The sequence below is a fragment of the Ylistrum balloti genome, unplaced genomic scaffold, assembly GCF_031769215.1.
Source record: "Ylistrum balloti isolate Yb309-2 unplaced genomic scaffold, AGI_CSIRO_Ybal_v1 Utg369790, whole genome shotgun sequence".
NCBI classification, from domain to species: Eukaryota; Metazoa; Mollusca; class Bivalvia; order Pectinida; family Pectinidae; genus Ylistrum; species Ylistrum balloti.
Genome location: NW_026781974.1, coordinates 392,520 through 413,319, shown reverse-complemented (window position 1 = coordinate 413,319; position 20,800 = coordinate 392,520). Strand labels below are relative to the sequence as shown.

General features: G+C 38.1%; 1 protein-coding gene across 1 annotated transcript in view; it reads left to right on the top strand.

Annotated features, from left to right (window-relative positions):
• LOC132544307 (sodium/hydrogen exchanger 1-like) overlaps positions 1–20,800 on the top strand; it is an 89,230-nt gene that overhangs the window by 54,993 nt on the left and 13,437 nt on the right. The window contains exons 8-10 of the mRNA XM_060207883.1: positions 4,293–4,402; positions 4,662–4,737; positions 15,148–15,218. Coding sequence (XP_060063866.1) covers positions 4,293–4,402; positions 4,662–4,737; positions 15,148–15,218 — 257 coding nt within the window. The remainder of the gene's footprint in view (positions 1–4,292; positions 4,403–4,661; positions 4,738–15,147; positions 15,219–20,800) is intronic.

The following is a 20,800-nucleotide window of genomic DNA, read 5'->3' as shown; positions in this document are numbered from 1 at the left end:
TGTGCCAGCGGCATGCGAAAATAAAAAAATTCAAAACCATAAATCTTATATGAAGGAAACTTGTGACAGATTAAAAGGTCCTCTGTATTAAAAAATACAAATTAGGATCCATATTCTGCCAAAAAAAAACCTTGTTTATGGCCGAAAGTGATTTATTCAGCTGACATTCATCACTTAACAGATATCTCAAGTCTCTTTTCTTACCGTAGGGGGTGCCAAGAGGGAACTAAAGGCTGAATTGTTTAAAGTAACTGCCTATCTACTGTTCCAACAATTTCCTTTATATGCATGGGCAGATATTTCATACATGAATATTACTCGAAAACAAATTGGTCAGGCAGTTGTAAAATGGGTTCCAATGACCACTACTAACTTTTCCCTTAAACTTTGAACTTAAAATTTGCTGAAATTGTCTTTGATGGCTAAACACATCCAATAGATTTTGTGTAACTTGTTTTTACTGTCCTGTTTCATCACTTTCCTATAGCAATATATTGTTACATAAGTCTGTCAGGATTTGGAATTTGTTGGATTTTCACACAAGATAGGTTTTGTAGATAATTAGATCTAACCAATATTTTTTTCAGGAAAGGTTTGCCTCCAGTGCACCTTACATGGGACAGCTATCTAGTTCCTTGGTTAATTGTTCTGTTACAGGAGTCAGGCCCTGATACCTGTCTCTATCACGATGATTTGCTCACTTTGTCCAGTGTTGCTTTCAACATGAACCCAGCATTTCCTCTATAAGAAATCAATATTGTCACAATCCATTTAACTTATGTCGTGTTCCTCATGTCTGTTAATTAGCATCTATCACATCATTACTTTTTAAGTATTGATTGACTTTTTATAATCCTAGGGGATACTGTTAATCAATTAACCTGTCTGCCTAGTAAGGGGACAAATTAGTCCTGGGTTTTTCAATGAAAGAGATGAACAAGCTGTAAATAAATGAAAAGATTGAGGTGTATTACCTCTTAATGTGTAAGGAATGAAACCTTTCTTTCATTAAAACAAGTCAGCATCACAGAGACATGTAAGACAGAACTGGGACAAGCTCATTTCTACTAAGTACAAAGACAGGAAAAGATCTCTAGTTTCTGACAGAATAAATCCATGACACAACTAATTGAACCATTAAGACACATAAGCATAGGTATACCAGGCAGATACACACTAGAATTTGCAGATCATCATTTTTGATATAAACCAAGGGACATATAGTATTTACTGTGCTTTTAGTCAAACAAAATTTATAGAATCACACAGACTTCAGCCAAACCTTTATAGTAGTTCTGACAACCCTGACATGACTCCTGCTCAAAGAGGAAATCTGCCTAAAAGGTGGTGCAGGGTGTAGCATCATTTTTCCATTAGGAAACCCATTTCCCCTTTAGCAACGAACAAATTTAAATTGTGGTGATGGGTCACAAGCGGTCTCAGGTTTTGTGGTATCAAGTGTGTTCAAATAAATGAACTATCTTCACACACTTTTAAGTCAAAAGGATAAGAAATGTTCATCTTTACATGCCATTGAGCATCATTGATACGAACAGGAAATACCACCAAGTCTGTTTAAATGAATGACCTTGATCCACTTTTAAGGTCAGATAATGTTATAAGTTTGACTAAATTTTTGAAATGTATAAAAAGTGCAAGAATCAAAATCTTTAATTATGTCATTCACTATAGTTACCCCTCTATTAAACCATGCTTGATAGAATATAACTTTTTTTTCCTACCATCAAATCCTTCTTGAACCATTGAAGAGTTTCCTAAGTATTATTTCTAATAATTTCTGTTTAACCTTGTCAAAAAATCTTCTCCAGACTGCAAAAACGACTTTCCAAGATCTATGTTTACAATTATTATGACATTTTTTTTAATATACTTACTTCTGTAGTTAGATAAAATTTGCAGATATGTGTAAGTTTCAAGAATTACTTGCCATTTAAATGTTTTCTGAAACAATTCTCTTACCCATCCCCGTTTCAAAGAATAAATGTCTTTACATCAACCATTTTAATATTCCTTTGAAAGTAAAAAGAGTTGAATTCAGTTTAATAATGAAAGTAATATCAGGCATTGGCAATGCAATAAATAAATGATTAAACTGGGATATCATTAAAGACTTATTGAGATAAATTTTCCCCATAGGAGTTTGTGACCTCCTACTCCATGTTTTGACAATAGATTTTAATTTAATCTATTTCTTATCATAGTTTAGGTTTTGAATTTCATGTAAATCAACACTGAATTCATCACTGAGAAATGTAAACTTAAATTTTCCCCACTGTAATTTCAACTCTGGTAACAAAGTGTCCTCACTATATTTTGTATTCCCGATCCAAATCAGCTGTGTTTTTTCAATGTTTAATTTCGAGCCAGAGATTTTTGCGAAAGCATTTATTTCTACAATTGATTCTTTCAGTGATATTTCTGAACCATCTAATATAAGAAAATGAATTTCTTCGGTATTTCTTAAGAAAAAAGAAAGGTACTTCAGATTTATACACTCATATATATGGTTAAAAAAATGGGAAGAAATATTCGAACTAAATGACTTGAATTGGGAAAAAATTTACAAAATCTGTTTGAGAACATCTAAGAATACCAAAGTGCAATGGTTTCAGTACAGAACTTTGCATTATATATTAACTACTAATTAATTTAAGTGTGATGTAAAAGTTTTAAATATTCATATTGTTCATTTTGTAATTTTGAAAGAGAGACAATTGTTCATATTATGTAAGAATGTCCTTAAGTACAAAAGTTTTTAGAGAGTATTGAAATTATGCTATAGCACTTCTCATTCCATTCTCATTCAAGTTTTATTTTTGGTTTTTCTGTGGCTAATGAGCACAATAGTACTAGAAGCAGACTTTATATCTTAAATATCATCCAATTTCATATATACAGAACCAGATGTCAACACAAAGTGATAAGTCTAAATGCCCTATCAACAACCTGAAGGAATTTTATACCTTTCCAAAATAAATAGCCTATAGAAAAGGAGAGCAGGCAAATTTTGAAAATGATTGAAGAAAATGGGAAAAGGTTTTGGGTTTTGTAGAGGTCCAATTACAAATTATGTAAATGTGTAAATGGAGTGAGATATTGATGTTTTTATCCATTAATCATCAACATGACCCTGAAGTCTTTTTCATTTTTTGTCTGCTGTCATACATTTCTAACCCAGATCTGTGTGTGTGTGTGCAGGCGGGTGTAGTGGTGTGTATGTGTGTGTACGGGTGTGTGTGTGTGGTTGTGTGTGTGAGTGTACATGTGTGTAGAAGGTTGTGTGTATGTGGGTGAGTGTACATGTGTGTAGAATGTTGTGTGTTTGTGGATGAGTGTACATGTGTGTAGAATGTTGTGTGTATGTGGGTGAGTGTACATGTGTGTAGAATGTTGTGTGTATGTGGATGAGTGTACATGTGTGTAGAATGTTGTGTGTATGTGGGTGAGTGTACATGTGTGTAGAAGATTGTGTGTATGTGGGTGAGTGTACATGTGTGTAGAATGTTGTGTGTATGTGGATGAGTGTACATGTGTGGAGAATGTTGTGTGTATGTGGATGAGTGTACATGTGTGTAGAAGGTTGTGTGTATGTGGGTGAGTGTACATGTGTGTAGAAGGTTGTGTGTATGTGGGTGAGTGTACATGTGTGTAGAAGGTTGTGTGTATGTGGGTGAGTGTACATGTGTGTAGAAGGTTGTGTGTATGTGGGTGAGTGTAGGTTGTGTGTATGTGGGTGAGTGTACATGTGTGTAGAAGGTTGTGTGTATGTGGGTGAGTGTACATGTGTGTAGAAGGTTGTGTGTATGTGGATGAGTGTACATGTGTGTAGAATGTTGTGTGTATGTGGGTGAGTGTACATGTGTGTAGAAGGTTGTGTGTATGTGGGTGAGTGTACATGTGTGGGGTATGATATTTGCCTGTGAGATCAGGAGGAGCAAATATGTCCTTGTCATTGAAATACAAAGGCGTCCAGGGCTCTAAACCTGTTCAATATTACATAATTCAATGGAATTGATCTTTGAGGTTGTGTTTGGAGTTTGTTAACATTGTCAAGCTGTCTTGATATACAGGAAACTTTGTGTTCACTGATTGACAAGCTTATATAAGACTGACGAACGAAAACTTTTGATAGTTTGAATCAAATAAATCCAGACTTCTGGAATTTTTCTGATCCTTCCTGCTTACTTTTGTAGTCCTGTACTGTTTACACCACTTCCTATACAATTCATGTCCTGATAAATAGATAAGACTGTTATTTCCATTTTGTACAGGTCCAACTCTCTTTGCACTTGGCAAAATCGGAGCCATGGGTAGCGTGGATATGGAACTTATCCCCTGTCTGGTGTTCAGTGCTATAATAGTAGCTGTTGATCCTGTGGCTGTGAGTATAAACAATATAGAAAAAGAAAGACCTGATAAAATCATTTTTATTTTCAATTTGCAATTTAGTGCAATGGTAGTGAGTGGATATGCATCAAACAATACGTACCAATTTCTGCTGTTCAATGCTTTGCTCATAAATTCTGTTTTTCATTTTTTGTTTTGGTACACAACATCAAATAATGATGTGAAATGCCTCACGAATTCTGTTTCCCAATGTGATACAATGTGATATATAATATTGATCATTCTTGTTACAGGTACTGGCAATATTTCAGGAGATTGGAGTTAACAATGTCCTGTATTTCTTAGTGTTTGGTGAATCCTTACTGAATGGTAAGCATTGATAACTTGTTGATATACCAGCTACCTGTCTGAAGAATTGATTTATGTAAGAAAATAGAATATATTTGCATTAGTCAAAGCAAGTCTAAGTTTGCAAAATTGGTCCCCCCAAATGTTTTGTTTTTGCCACATTTTGCCACACCAAGATTTCACATCACAATAGCTGTATATCAAGAGTTGTCAACCTGTTACAAAATAACACATGCCATGCTAATGTGATTCAAAGCAAATACACCACATTTAAAACTTTTTATTTATTATATATTCCAAGAAAAAATGCATTCCTCCCCTCGCCTCATTGTTGTCATTATCATTCACATCCCACGAGATAAAATACCGACACTCAGTTATATATGATCAAAGAGAAGCACGCTGACATGCCATGTAATTTATTCCCCGACCTAAACACGTGAAGTGCCCATTCTTTCCAATGCATGCTTTTCACACATAGTGATGAGAACTGTTACTTAGCAACAATGGTGCACATAGTAGCAATTCAATTTGACACTCGAACTGCAATACAATAACCAAATCTTATGTGGAATAAATACGCACAGATTGTTTCGAAAGGTCAAAGGTTACACATTACTGCTTAATTCCTATATCTTAGTTCTAAACCCTGTCAACTGCTCAGGACTTAAAGAGGTTCTAATTGTAATTAACCTTTTCAGATCATTTGTCATTTTTAAAGGTTAAGGCCACATACTGTTCACGTGTTGGGATATGTTTGACTTGTGGGTCATCAATTTGATGTTCTGTGTATGTTGTTGCTAATGTGTGAATGAAAAACAAATTGTCCCTGAAAAATGTGTCTTCAGGAGCAAAAAATGTGCTTACTGTTCACATCTATCAAGGAACAAGATGTACAAATAAAAAGTGTAGTTAGAGAAAGTTGTGTATTGTGTCTAACAATGAATAACCTATTGGTATAACTTAGAGGAAAGTGTCACCGAGACAAAACTAAACTGAGTATACTTGATTTCCCATATAAAGCGATGAACCTTGTTGATTTTGGAGTCAGAGGACAAAGGTCAAGGTCATGTTTGACCATACGAGGTAATTACCAGTAAAAATTATTATAAATTGTGATCAGAAGGATAATGGGATATGAAACACTGTAGATCTTTTCCCCTCAATATAGACTTTCATTGTCATGATTTAAAGGTAAAGTTTACTTTAGGTGTGTACGGTAGAAGATTCAGTGTGGTTTGGTATGGAATGCTTTTCTTCTGATAGGCAAACACCAGTATGTTACTCAGTTACATTTATCAATAGAAATCATATTTGTTTTAGGTAGTCTTTGTAAGGATGAATTTGTACATATGCAACATACATTGTGTTTTTGGATAAATTATTTTCACTTCTGTAAGAGATGCTGACAGCTAGCTAGTGAACTAACATTAACTTAATGTCCATTTGGAGGCTTGTACATTTAATGTTGGTACGTGTCTAGTGAGTGTATCACAATAATTGTGTCCCTTGGGTGACTATGGCTTACATATTCTCTATTGAGGTTCAATTCACCCAGAGAAAGGGACTAAAGTTTCTGCTGTTGCTGTCAATCTTCTCGAGATTCAGCGGAGAAAGTCATTATTTAGAACTGTGCACGACGACAAATCATTGAGATAGGAGTTGATACCTTTGTTAAATCTGGTATTGTACAAATCAGGTGATAAAAAGAGGACAGTGTGACAGGTCATTACGTTTCAGATGAATGATGATCCAATTAAAGGCCATATACAGTTAACAGTGCAAATTCACTATGGAATCACCATTCCACTTCATCCTAAATCATTGATGTATTTAGAATAGTGTGTGGTTAAAGAATATGTATCTGTAAATGCTGCTTCATGTATCGTGCTTTTTCAACTCCCTGTCTCTTTTGATAGATAATGAAGATTCCTGATATGTCAGATTCCTTACCAACCCTCCATATTTTGTTGATAAATTCCTTACCAACCCTCCATATTTTGTTGATCAATTCCTTACCAACCCTCCATATTTTGTTGATAAATTCCTGATATGTCAGATTCCTTACAAACCCTCCATATTTTGTTGATAAATTCCTTACCAACCCTCCATATTTTGTTGATCAATTCCTTACCAACCCTCCATATTTTGTTGATAAATTCCTGATATGTCAGATTCCTTACAAACCCTCCATATTTTGTTGATAAATTCCTTACCAACCCTCCATATTTTGTTGATCAATTCCTTACCAACCCTCCATATTTTGTTGATAAATTCCTGATATGTCAGATTCCTTACAAACCCTCCATATTTTGTTGATAAATTCCTTACCAACCCTCCATATTTTGTTGATCAATTCCTTACCAACCCTCCATATTTTGTTGATAAATTCCTGATATGTCAGATTCCTTACAAACCCTCCATATTTTGTTGATAAATTCCTTACCAACCCTCCATATTTTGTTGATCAATTCCTTACCAACCCTCCATATTTTGTTGATAAATTCCTGATATGTCAGATTCCTTACAAACCCTCCATATTTTGTTGATAAATTCCTTACCAACCCTCCATATTTTGTTGATCAATTCCTTACCAACCCTCCATATTTTGTTGATAAATTCCTGATATGTCAGATTCCTTACAAACCCTCCATATTTTGTTGATAAATTCCTTACCAACCCTCCATATTTTGTTGATCAATTCCTTACCAACCCTCCATATTTTGTTGATAAATTCCTGATATGTCAGATTCCTTACCAACCCTCCATATTTTGTTGATAAATTCCTTACCAACCCTCCATATTTTGTTGATAAATTCCTTACCAACCCTCCATATTTTGTTGATAAATTCCTTACCAACCCTCCATATTTTGTTGATAAATTCCTGATATGTCAGATTCCTTACCAACCCATCATATTTTGTTGATAAATTCCTGATATGTCAGATTCCTTACCAACCCTCCATATTTTGTTGATAAATTCCTGATATGTCAGATTCCTTACCAACCCTTCATATTTTGTTGATAAATTCCTGATATGTCAGATTCCTTACCAACCCTCCATATTTTGTTGATCAATTCCTTACCAACCCTCCATATTTTGTTGATCAATTCCTTACCAACCCTCCATATTTTGTTGATCAATTCCTTACCAACCCTTCATATTTTGTTGATAAATTCCTGATATGTCAGATTCCTTACCAACCCTCCATATTTTGTTGATCAATTCCTTACCAACCCTCCATATTTTGTTGATCAATTCCTTACCAACCCTCCATATTTTGTTGATAAATTCCTGATATGTCAGATTCCTTACCAACCCTCCATATTTTGTTGATCAATTCCTTACCAACCCTCCATATTTTGTTGATAAATTCCTGATATGTCAGATTCCTTACCAACCCTCCATATTTTGTTGATAATTTCCTTACCAACCCTCCATATTTTGTTGATCAATTCCTTACCAACCCTCCATATTTTGTTGATAAATTCCTGATATGTCAGATTCCTTACCAACCCTCCATATTTTGTTGATAAATTCCTTACCAACCCTCCATATTTTGTTGATAAATTCCTGATATGTCAGATTCCTTACCAACCCTTCATATTTTGTTGATAAATTCCTGATATGTCAGATTCCTTACCAACCCTCCATATTTTGTTGATAAATTCCTGATATGTCAGATTCCTTACCAACCCTTCATATTTTGTTGATAAATTCCTGATATGTCAGATTCCTTACCAACCCTTCATATTTTGTTGATAAATTCCTGATATGTCAGATTCCTTACCAACCCTTCATATTTTGTTGATAAATTCCTGATATGTCAGATTCCTTACCAACCCTCCATATTTTGTTGATAAATTCCTGATATGTCAGATTCCTTACCAACCCTCCATATTTTGTTGATAAATTCCTTACCAACCCTCCATATTTTGTTGATAAATTCCTGATATGTCAGATTCCTTACCAACCCTCCATATTTTGTTGATCAATTCCTTACCAACCCTCCATATTTTGTTGATAAATTCCTGATATGTCAGATTCCTTACCAACCCTCCATATTTTGTTGTCAAATTCCTTACCAACCCTCCATATTTTGTTGATAAATTCCTGATATGTCAGATTCCTTACCAACCCTCCATATTTTGTTGATCAATTCCTTACCAACCCTCCATATTTTGTTGATAAATTCCTGATATGTCAGATTCCTTACCAACCCTCCATATTTTGTTGATAAATTCCTGATATGTCAGATTCCTTACCAACCCTCCATATTTTGTTGATAAATTCCTGATATGTCAGATTCCTTACCAACCCTCCATATTTTGTTGATAAATTCCTGATATGTCAGATTCCTTACCAACCCTCCATATTTTGTTGTCAAATTCCTTACCAACCCTCCATATTTTGTTGATAAATTCCTTACCAACCCTCCATATTTTGTTGATAAATTCCTTACCAACCCTCCATATTTTGTTGATAAATTCCTTACCAACCCTCCATATTTTGTTGATAAATTCCTTACCAACCCTCCATATTTTGTTGATAAATTCCTGATATGTCAGATTCCTTACCAACCCTCCATATTTTGTTGTCAAATTCCTTACCAACCCTCCATATTTTGTTGATAAATTCCTGATATGTCAGATTCCTTACCAACCCTCCATATTTTGTTGTCAAATTCCTTACCAACCCTCCATATTTTGTTGTCAGATTCCTTACCAACCCTCCATATTTTGTTGATAAATTCCTGATATGTCAGATTCCTTACCAACCCTTCATATTTTGTTGATAAATTCCTGATATGTCAGATTCCTTACCAACCCTCCATATTTTGTTGTCAGATTCCTTACCAACCCTCCATATTTTGTTGATATGTTACTAATATGTCAGATTCTTTACCAACCCTCCATATTTTGTTAATATGTTCCAACATCATCAGTCAACGACTGTATTGAGCGTAATAAAAAAATCACAAAACCGTATTTCTATACTGTAAAATCAGGTTTTTTTGTGGGGCACAATTTTCGTGGTTATCAAGAAAACACTCTTTTTATGAACGCTCAATTACATGGATACATATAGTCCAATAAATCTTCTTGTACTAACAGTTTGTGGACACATAAATTCCTGGTTCACCCAGTCCTCTCATAATCAACAAAAATAAATCCCCTACAAAAATCTCTGATTTTACAGTAAACACCTAGAACTGACTTACAGTATAATGCACTAATATTTTGTCATACAAGTCAATATTATGTATAGGTTTTTTATAGATCTCAGGATTGGTGTCTGCAATCTTCCTTTTTAGTAGCAGATAGGTGCATTTTATTCTGGTCATATTCATTTCCTATCATTAATGTTTAATCTTTCTGTAGACGGTTGTACAATATTACAACATCTGAACTTTAAACAGTGTTGCTTTTGTCGGTGTTAAGTAGCAGGATGTCTCTTGAGAGACAAATACATGGACTCCAAACGTAGTATATGAAGATAATTCATTTTCTTATTTTTGCCTCACTGTCTTATACAATATTGATTTAATTTGTGTTTGCTTGGTGAGTTTCTTCCTTGTATAGTGTATAGTTGTAGAGTGACTGAATTGTGTTCTTTTTGAGCTTCTATAAAATCATATCTCTTGTTTAAACATAGGTGTTAGTGAAATAGATTTATGTTTTGGTCCAATCTTTAAGATGTAGATTCTGCTATAAACATAAATTCTAACAAGCTTTCTGCCTGCATCATAAAATCTATCAGTTACCATGATCAGCCATAGAACAACAAGTCTTAAACCTAGCAATGTTGGTCTCCGAAGCCTTAGGAAGATACATAATGAAATTTGGACCAGTCCATACACTTATAGTTGTACTTGTTGAATAAATTTTGAGCACCTCTGACGACAAATTGTGATGTCCACAGCCAGTGGTATACTGAGAGTTGCGGCAGTATCTGTTCAGATTAGGTTAGAGGAAGAGAGTTGGGAGGCAGCACTAATCTTATGTATAATAAGAGAGCTGTGTCTTTTGTTTGGGACACATCCGCCATGACAAGGAACACGACAGTGATGGAGATGATTTAATTGCATGGCGGCAGACTGTATATGATGATGCAAATTACATTGTTAGGGTGCTAGAAAATGGTATACAGCATGAATACATAAGAGAGGTATTTAGAAACTGCACACAATGTTAGTTGATTTTTTTTATTTTAATTTAGTTTTTTACATAAATCATTCAGATTTTATGTCAGAAGTTCAGAATTTTAGAAAAACAAAAATTGCGATCTCCTTTTGTGGAGCGTTGTGCCTCGTAAACTTGCAGCATGTTTTTACCTTCTGGAAAAACCCTGATCTGAGTTCAATGAAATTTTGCTGAAGTTTTCTATAGCCAAATGTGAACCAAAATTAAAATTACATGGACCGCCCCTCCTAAAGAGCGTCTGAAGGCCAGGGTCAAAAATGAATCAAATTCATTGAAATTTCAAAAATCTTCTTCCCAATACCTAAGTATGGGTAGAATCAAATACTCTTCATGAATGGAAGGGTCTTAAGGTGCTTTACCAAAGTTATAAATTTCATGACGCAAGATTATCTCATTTGTTCCCTAGTGAAGGGTAAAAGTTTACCGTAGTTTATGTAGGAAAATTAAATATTTGAGCATAATTTGTTTGTTTTTGAATTGGAAATAATTACAACTTATTAGAATTAGTACAAATGTATTGGATGACAGTATGATGATATACTCATATTGATCAAGGCTGACCCATAGGGGCTAATGGATGTAGCCAAAAGGGTCATTTTGACTGAAATTGCTAAAATCTTCCCCTTGATGCCCAAATTAGGTAGAATCAATTACCCTTAATGGATGTAAGGATCTTATAGGTACTTCACCAAAATTATAAATTTCATGACCCCAGTATCTCACATTTGCCTATGGGGAAGTGGTAAAGTCTTCTATAGTGTATATAGAAAAATTACACTTTGAGTATCTTTGTTTATTATCAGTTTGAAATAATGCCAATTTGAGTAGACTTGGGTGCTAGTATAGGAGGATCTGCAATGCTGATCCGGGCTGAACCCCTCAGAGTTGATGGGTGGGGCCAAAACGGGTCAAATTAACTCCAATTTCAAAAATCTTCACAATATCCTGATATAATGTAATCTTTTAAATATTCTTCATGGATGGAAGAGTTTATGTCGGAAAAGTACATTCCTGGGTTTGATATCTTTTAATTCAGATGTAGTTAGAAGCCTTAGCATGGGATGGTAATTAATTTTTAAGTACAGATTGCATTTGCATTACATGAACGATGAAGTTCAACCAAAAGGCTAGGCTATTCAAATCACACTGCATTCCTAGCTTTGCTTTATTCCCTTTTATGGACTGATCAGAAAAACAACATGGATGACAGGTGGCCATTTTGGATTTTGACATAATAGATGGTTATCAATATTTCTGGAGAAGTATTGGATGGATCATCCTCTGATTTCATCTGTAGGGACCCTTTAGCCCCTAGTTGACAGTAATAGATTGTTATTGATATTTCTTGGAAAGTACTCGATAGATCATTCACAAATTTCATTTGTAGATTCCCCTTAATCCGTAGTTTTTGCATTGTCTCATTTTCGAACTGATCTTAAAAATAACATGCCTGACAGTCAACCATCTTGGATTTTGGAATTAATAGTTTGTAACTTGAGAAATACTGCTATTCTGAGGAAAGACAAGATGGATATTTCTTAAACTTCATATGTAGGTCCCCTTGGTCTCTAGTTATGCATTGTCCCATTTTCACACTATTCAAGAAAACAGCATGGCTAACAGGTAGCTATCATGGATTTTGTCTGTAATAAATAGTATTCACAATTTCTTGAGCAGTATTGGAAGAATTGTTCTAAAATTTTATATGTAGGGATCTCTTTGCATTTGCATTTTCCCATTTTCAGACTGATCCCAAAAGCATGGCTGAAAGTTACTTGTATTGGTTTCGGACAGTATTAGTTTCTTTTTCCCTAATTATCCCCCATGAAACAAAATTTTGAGGGATATTAATTTGGGCTCTGTGTGTCATCTGTTTGTACTTGCGTCTGTGCTATAACTTCTTAACTGTTCAACTCAACTTCATAAAACATGCTGTATATATTAAGTTAATGACCCTGTTGTGCCTTTTGCTATTGACGAAATGTCATTTTTACACTTTTTCTGTTACCATGGAAACAGGTCTAAAAAAATAAAAATTGGTGTTTACTTTTCTTTCCTGGCTAGAACTTCGAAACCATTCCACTCAACTCCACAAAACTTTCTGTATATATTAGAATACTGTCCTAGTTGTGTTTTTTTTTTTTTTGCTATTGAAAACATTTCATTTTTTTTATATATATATTTTTTTCTGTTATCATGGAAACAGAGAACCCTTATCACAAGTTGCTGTTTTTCTGGACCAGTGCTCTGAAACTGTTCAAGATAATTGCTCTAGTAACTTTTGCTATAGGGAAGTTGTCCATTTAAAAACTTTTTCTATTACCATGGAAAACAGAAAGAACCAAATCACAAAGTTTATTTTTTTTCAGACCACTTCTCTTAAACCCTTCAAGATAATTACCAGATACTCAAAGCTTTGTACAGGCATCAAGCTAGTACATTCATAGTTCTCCATTACAATACTTGGTAAGGAACAATTCAAAATAACAAATCAAAATTAAACTGGTTATAATATTAACATATTTATATATATATATAATTCCTATTAAACAGCGTGGCACTGGGGATAATATCATGCTTTGCATTGTTTTTTTTCTGGAGACGTATTGGATAAAAATATTGATGAGGTTTACTTTTCTCAAAATATTTTGTACAAAGACACATCAATGAATTAGTAATGTTGCTACAGTGTGTTATCAACAACACAATATTAAATAATTGTATCAGACATATTAACTTGTCTGTATCTTCATCCTTTTTATCAAATAATCTAGATTTATCCTCAAATAAGCCCAGGCCTGCCAGGGAACATAGAAACGTAGAGCACAGATTTGGCTTACCAAAGGCCAATGAAACAGCATTCTTTTGTTATTCTGCTGAAGAGCAGTAGATATAGGTGGGCTTATTACCAGTCTTCCAGATCAATACATTGTATAACAGGTGACCTTTGACATCACAATTACATTATATGAATTCCATACAGAGTGATTGATGTTTATGGTAGAACTGTTTTTTCCCATTACATATATTCTTGCATGACTTGTTAATGAATATTACTAAGTCTGTTGACTCCCCATACAATAGCTGTAACAATAATGTCACAAACACTACTCACATATAACAGTATAATAGGACATCATCCCTGTAGACTAATGTAACCGTGCATACAACCCCAGCTTACCATACGGCTGCTCAACCAATTGAATTGAAGGGATATTTACTCTAGTTCAAAAACGGAATCCAGCCAACTTCTTGTGTACAGTTAAAAGATAAAATAATAATAATTATAAACATAATTTTATTCATATCAACACCAGCAAGCCTGCTGTCTTTATACGCCTGTGAAAAACTTGACAGGACGTTCACAGGATTACAGTATAATGTTGTCTGTCTTTCTGTTGTTAACTTTCATTTGGCTGGAGATTTCACCACCCAGTTTCTAACCCACCTTTTTAAAGCTTGGTAGGTTTAACCACCATAACATGAAGTTGTGTTTCCCTGAACAGCAGTTTGTTTGACTGTATTTAGAAGGGTTATTGCTGAACAAGAGAAATCACTTTACCCTGAAAGACAGAAAAGTGATTTGATGGGTAATGGTGTTTGAGAAGTCAGGAAAGTCAAAATGAACAGCTAGACTCTATAAGATGAGAGAAGTACTTGACTTAAAAAACTTGACTCTGGGGAAGTGACTTCACTCCAACCTGACTTACTTAGTTAGCATACTAGAGATAAACTTGACTCCTGAGGCAACCATAGAAGACAACTGACTCTGAAAAGATTCAGAGAAGTGCCTTAACTTGTGAAAAGAGCCTAGGAGAAGTTCATCTTATCTATAAAAGAAAACAGTTTCTAATTAAAATGGAATATTTAATCAAATATACCATACTAACTTTAAGAACTTTGAGAATTGGTGAGGGTAGGGGCAGGGGAGATATTCCTCAAAAATTTAAAAGCTAAAAATGAGCTAGTTATGTATTTGAGTGTTATGTATACAGTAGTATAGTACATTGTATGTTACGAGCGGGTGCCCCAATCAGTTTTTAATCATTCTCATATATATTAGTGCTTCTGGGTCAACTTAACAGGGTAATACGGAAGTCAAGAGAATTTTATAAAAACTTCTGACCATCTACATTTGCACTTTGTAATAGAAGAATATTAGGATCCCAGATAGAACATGATATGACTAAGTAGCAGTACGTTGTATTTATATCTTTTCTACTTTAGATGCTGTTACAGTTGTACTGTATAACACAATGAAAGAGTTCAACGAGATGCCTTCAGTGACTTCAGATCAGGTAGGTCTGTTCATTATAAAACAAAACTGTAATACTAGAGAGATTCAAAAAAGTCTTATTTACAGTACATGGCTATAGTTTTTTGTGTCACCAAGAAGTCCAAGGGGATTGTGTTGTTACATCAGCATTGTATATAGCTTTGTAATATATAGTCCTGATGTCACCAGTTTCGTCTTGTACCTTTGTGTTGTCAACAATGTAATGGTTTCTTTGTAGAATGTAATGAAACAGTTTTGTGTGTGCAGAAAACAAATCCGTTGCAGCAGAACTCTTGATTTAAGTTGAGAGAAACATGTATATTTGTTAGAACTTTTCACCGATTTGTAACGAAAATCTCGACTACGCAAATCTAGAAACTGTTGAGAAGCCTATCTGTAATCGCTGCACATAGAGCAATGTTTGTTCTGTTCCTGTTTTGCTAGTAAAGTCATTGTTTTGTCTTGTCAGCCATTTGTGCCTTATCAGGGTTAATTGCAAATTCAAACCTCAAAGTTTTGTGTGATATGTTTACATTACCATGTGATAGATAAGCTTTAGAGTAATGATTCATAGTAAGGTTCCTGTCTGAGTATGAACACTTTTATGATGGTAGGTGCCCGACTGCACAGGAAAAGGGTTGAAGTATTGTCTATTGTTTCTAGCATGTACCAGTATTGGTCTAGTGTTGATGTTCACTGTCTCATGTGTAGACATTAAAGCTTTAAACACTTGTTGATGTAACCACTTTTTAGACAAATGGGCATTAAATGCCTGTTGTTGTGACCTTCTTGTAGACATGTAGGCTGTAAATGCCTGTTGCTGGGGGTTGGAAGTAGGAGGTGGGGGGGGGGGGGGACGGTGGGGGTTATGTATCAAAAAATGCTGAAGCAATAATTCTCAAACTTGCCATAGTACAATTTTACGGTATGAAGTTATGTCCTGTCACTTTTTCGTAAAATTTCGACTATATTTTGTAGAGTTATGCCCCATTTTGTAGATTTTCTGTATGGAATATTGTGTCAAGTAGATCTAATAAAGAAATGGAGCAATATTGCTCAAACTGGGCATACTACATCCCTATGATATATGATAGTACCATTTTGCTTTTCATGAAATTTTGACATTTGTTAGAATTCTGTCCCTTTTTTGGCGACAAATAGGTATAAGTGTTGACGGTTTCAGCATGAGTTTCATCGTCTTCACAAAAGTTTTTTCACTATAACATCAGGTAACTTTGGCTGATCAAGTTCAAACTGTGCTTCCTTATCAAAAGTGCTTGCTTGGGATTGCTTTTCAGGTCCAAAGGTGAAAGGTCAAGGTCACTGTTACTATAAATAGAAAATTGGGTTTGTTTTTTGATAACTTGAATACAATTTGGCAGTTCAGCATCAACCTCAACTCCATACAGTGCTTCCTTATCAAAAGTGCTTCCTTTGGATTGCTTTTGAGGTTTGAAAGAATCTATCCTAGGGATTCAGTCCCCTGCGACACTATACATCTAATCTACAAGTTTACTCATGACATCTCAAACAAATTGAGGTTTTTTAATGTAAAACCAATTTTCATGATGTAATACTTACCATAACTTTAGTATGCAAATACAGTACCTACACCCATCTTTGTATCCCAACAACAAAAGATTCAAAAGAAAAACAATCCCGCCCTCCCTATGATCCATGAGCCATCACGGCAGGAACGCAGAGTGATCTCCCTTCCTCTAATAACCTTTATGGCGTAAACCCCACAGAGGGGCAGCCAGGCAGATAAGGAAGAGGGGAGGATAGGGTGGGACTCCATAAAGTTATGGTAAGTATTACATCATGAAAATTGGTTTTACATTAAAAAACCTCAATTTCATTTCAGTAATAATTACCATAACTTTAGTATGCGAATTCGTCTTACCGTAGTGGTGACTAGAAGCCAGGCAGCCCCTTCAGCACAACCAAAGTAGTAGGGAGGGAGAACAGAGTGCTAAAGTGAAGGAAGGGACCTCTCTGTGAAAGAGCAGGTGTACCCACATGCCGCCGTACGGAAAGACATGGCCCGGGGCTAACGAGGAGGCCCAGCCACTGACTATGCCACCACCAAAGGTCTCAATGAATACAGGCCTTCTGAGTGGGAAGCTAGGGATCACAGATAAAAATCTGTGAAGGTATCCCTGCCCTGCCAGAATACTGCAGACATGACCTCCTGAAAGGAGGACTCATTGAGAGAAGGGCCCAGGATGAAGCAAGGGCCCTGACCTCGTGAGACCGCGCTTTCGCTCTCGCCAGAGCCAGATCATCAAAATGCTCGTAAGCATACTAAATCACCTGGCAAACCCACCTGGAAACCGACTGGGAGGAGATATCTCGTTGTCCCTGTTTAATGGGCAAAACAGACGGGATCGAGAGCCCCGCCCCCCCCTGGTTTTATCAAGATAAAACCGAAGAGCCGGACAAAGACAAAGCAACCTATCTCGCTCCTCCGAGCTAGTCACAGCCAGGATCCTGATGGGATCGTGCGAGAACCCCGGAACCTGATTCTTCGCTAAAAACAACTCTATTCATAGCAAAGCCTCTGATTAGGGCAGAAAGAGAGGAGGACTAACCGATCTCCTTCCTGCCATAACAAGCAAGAACTCTAGCAATAGCTGTACGATAGCCTGCAATAGTGCCAGGTGGCAGATAGCGGTACCTAAACAGAGAGATTAGGAAGTCCGCAATCAAATGCAGAGGCTTCGAATGAATAAGCTTCCTTGCCGACACACCAATCACAGAAGATCATCCAACGTGACTGATAGAGGGCAGAAGAGGAAGCCCTGATTGATTGCTCAATGCAATCTGACACCTCTTGAGAAAAGCCTGCCTTGGCGTGGCTTCCAGAGATAGCCTCAACGCGTGAAGGTGGAGGATCTCTGGTCAAGAGTGTGTCGTTCTGGGTCAAGGCTGGCGAAGGAGATTCGGTTTGGTGGGGAGAGCCAAGAGCTCCTCCACCAGAAACGACAAGAGCTCCTGAAACCAAGCTTGCCTCGGCCACAGAGGGGCTCTCAGAAGTAAGGAGCAGTGATGCTCCCAGAACTTCTGTAGAACCCTGCCCACCAGGTTGAAGGGAGGGAATGCATATGCATACGTCCCTTCCTATTCCAGAGAAAGGGCGTCCACAGCCTACGCCTTACGGTCTGGGACCGGGGAGACGAAGGTTAGCAGCTGGTTGTTCAGGGAAGTGGCAAACAGGTCTATAATAGGTCTGTCCCACGCCTGACAATTCCCCTTGAAAATCAAGGGACACAGCTGCCATTCCGTCAACACCGGCTGGTGGCGCCTGGAGAGTGGCCACCAACACACTCAGGCTGCCAGAAAGATGCTTGACCGCTATGGTCAACTGCATGTCCTAGCAGAGAAGAAGGATGTGGATGGAGAGGGCACACAGGACATGAGACCTGGTGGCCCCTGTCTCTCCAGATACGCAACAACTGTTGTCGGTAGCCACACTTTGGACTGCAGGATACCCCTAAAGGACTGCAGAGCCAAATGAACAGTCTCATCTCGAGTACACTGATGTGCTCCGAGAGCTGTTCGCCAGACCACTCCCCCGAGCGGCATTGGCCATCGAGGTAAGCTCACATTCCTGTCATGAACGCGTCCATGAACAGGATCATAGAGGGGAAAGGCTTGGTCAGAGGTACCCCGTGGAAAACGTTCTCCTGAATGGTCCACCAGCAAGAGAACTCCCTGACCGACTGGGTAAGCGGGATCCAGGCCTCCTGGATGACGGAACCCAGTCAGACAGGAGGAACATCTGGAGAGGTCCGATGTGAATCCTCCCTAGGGGGACCACATATGCCAAGGAGTTGAGATACCCCAGAAAACTGAGGAACCAATGTACCTGGACAAGCGACCAAGTGATGAAAGTCAGAGCCAGAGCCCTGACCTTCTCAAACTTCTCCAGAGGTGGAAGGGCTAAGCCCCGAACCATGTCAAAATGGTTCCCCAGGAAGAAGAAGTCCTAATATGAAGGAACCTCTGACTTCTCTCTGGAAGGAATGAAACCGACTCTGAGCAAGAGTTTCAGGACCAGACGAGTGTCCTTCACTAACGATTCCCACACCCAAAAGAGGCATGAGGGAGTCGTCGAAATAGATGTAGACGTCTATTCTGCATGAGTGAAGGAAACACCAGCAGCAACTTGGTGAACACCAAAGGAGCTGTCGTGAGCCCCAAGGGCATCTCTGCCTTGGCAGCATGGTCCCTACTTCCTCTTGGAGCACCCCTGCCCTTTCTGAATCCCCGGGAGGAGGAAAGAAACAAAAATGGCTGGGAGGCGAGGGACGAATCCTGAAGAAGGGGAATACCTAGACCCTCCCTGACCACCGACAAAAGCCCAAGCGTCATCTGTAATATCCTGCCACTGGGAAAGGAAAGCAGAGAGACGTCCGCCCACAGGGAGTTCCGGATGGGGCAGATTGAGCCCCTGCCAGACCAGAGAATCGTCTGCCCACCCGGAGCCTGAGCCTGCGGGAGAAGAAAATGAGCCCGGGAAAGGAGAACCACCATCCACCCGGCCATACCCTTCGCCTTTCGCGGCCAAGAAGCAGAAATAGTCAGGAACCCTTCTTCTTGCCCCCAGGAGGTTTCTTACCCTTCCTACCCTTCCCCTTGTTGCCGTTGAAGTGAGGTTGGGACTTGGGCTGTGCAGAAAACTGAGCAGCCGAAGACTTCGCCTTCTTCTTAGGAGGCACTGACCCCTGCGAGGCACTGGCCTTCTCAGCCTGAAACCTCTTCACCAGAAGTGCTGAGGCGACCGAGTCCTCCTTCATATCCTTCTGAACCCAAGGAAGAGCTCCCCTGAACAGGGTAGAGCCCTAGAAGGGGGCATTCAACAAGCGGAAACGGTAGGGTTACTGGACTGGGCGGATTTTCAGAACTGAAAACTGCCTAGCCAACACGGCATTGACGAGCAGAGAACCTGCAAGGTTGCTGTGTCCTGTATGTCGGCTGTTCTGTCTCGGATAACCGACACTCAGGCAAATCGGATACCCTGTATAGACAAACTGTCAGGAAGTCTATGTATGACAGAACTTGGATGGAGAGGTGCAACATTCTCTCCATCCTGTGGTGCTCTTTGGGATCGAGCACCACCTGGTCCACTGATTTGCCGGGCCAGGCAGCCAGCTGTCTCAACTCCAGCTGTGCTGGTTAAGAGGCCAGCTGCCCATCATGTGTGGCATAGTCGGAAGCTGAAGCCTCCAACAATTCACCAACACTGAGCTGCAGACCGACAAACCCGGGAGCACGGGTAGAGAAGGAGTCCTTCTCTAAAACTGGAGCCCGGGCCGTGGCCAGAACCGAAGACATGATATTGCCTTCTGGCAGAGACCGATCTGAGCGAACGGAAGCCCGAGGAGCCACCAGGGAACCCAGAAGGATGGTGGATTCAGGCGCCGACGATGCTGAGGCGTTGGGCAAACCTCCGCCCTGAGAATCCGGGAGATGTTGGCCCGGAGGACCCGCATCCCAGAAAGCACATGCTGAGCCTCGGCTTCAGCAGTCTCAGGGCCATCTTCCCCTTGTGAACCCTCTTGGCCCAGGAGAAAGATGTATGACATCGTCTTCCTCTGCCGA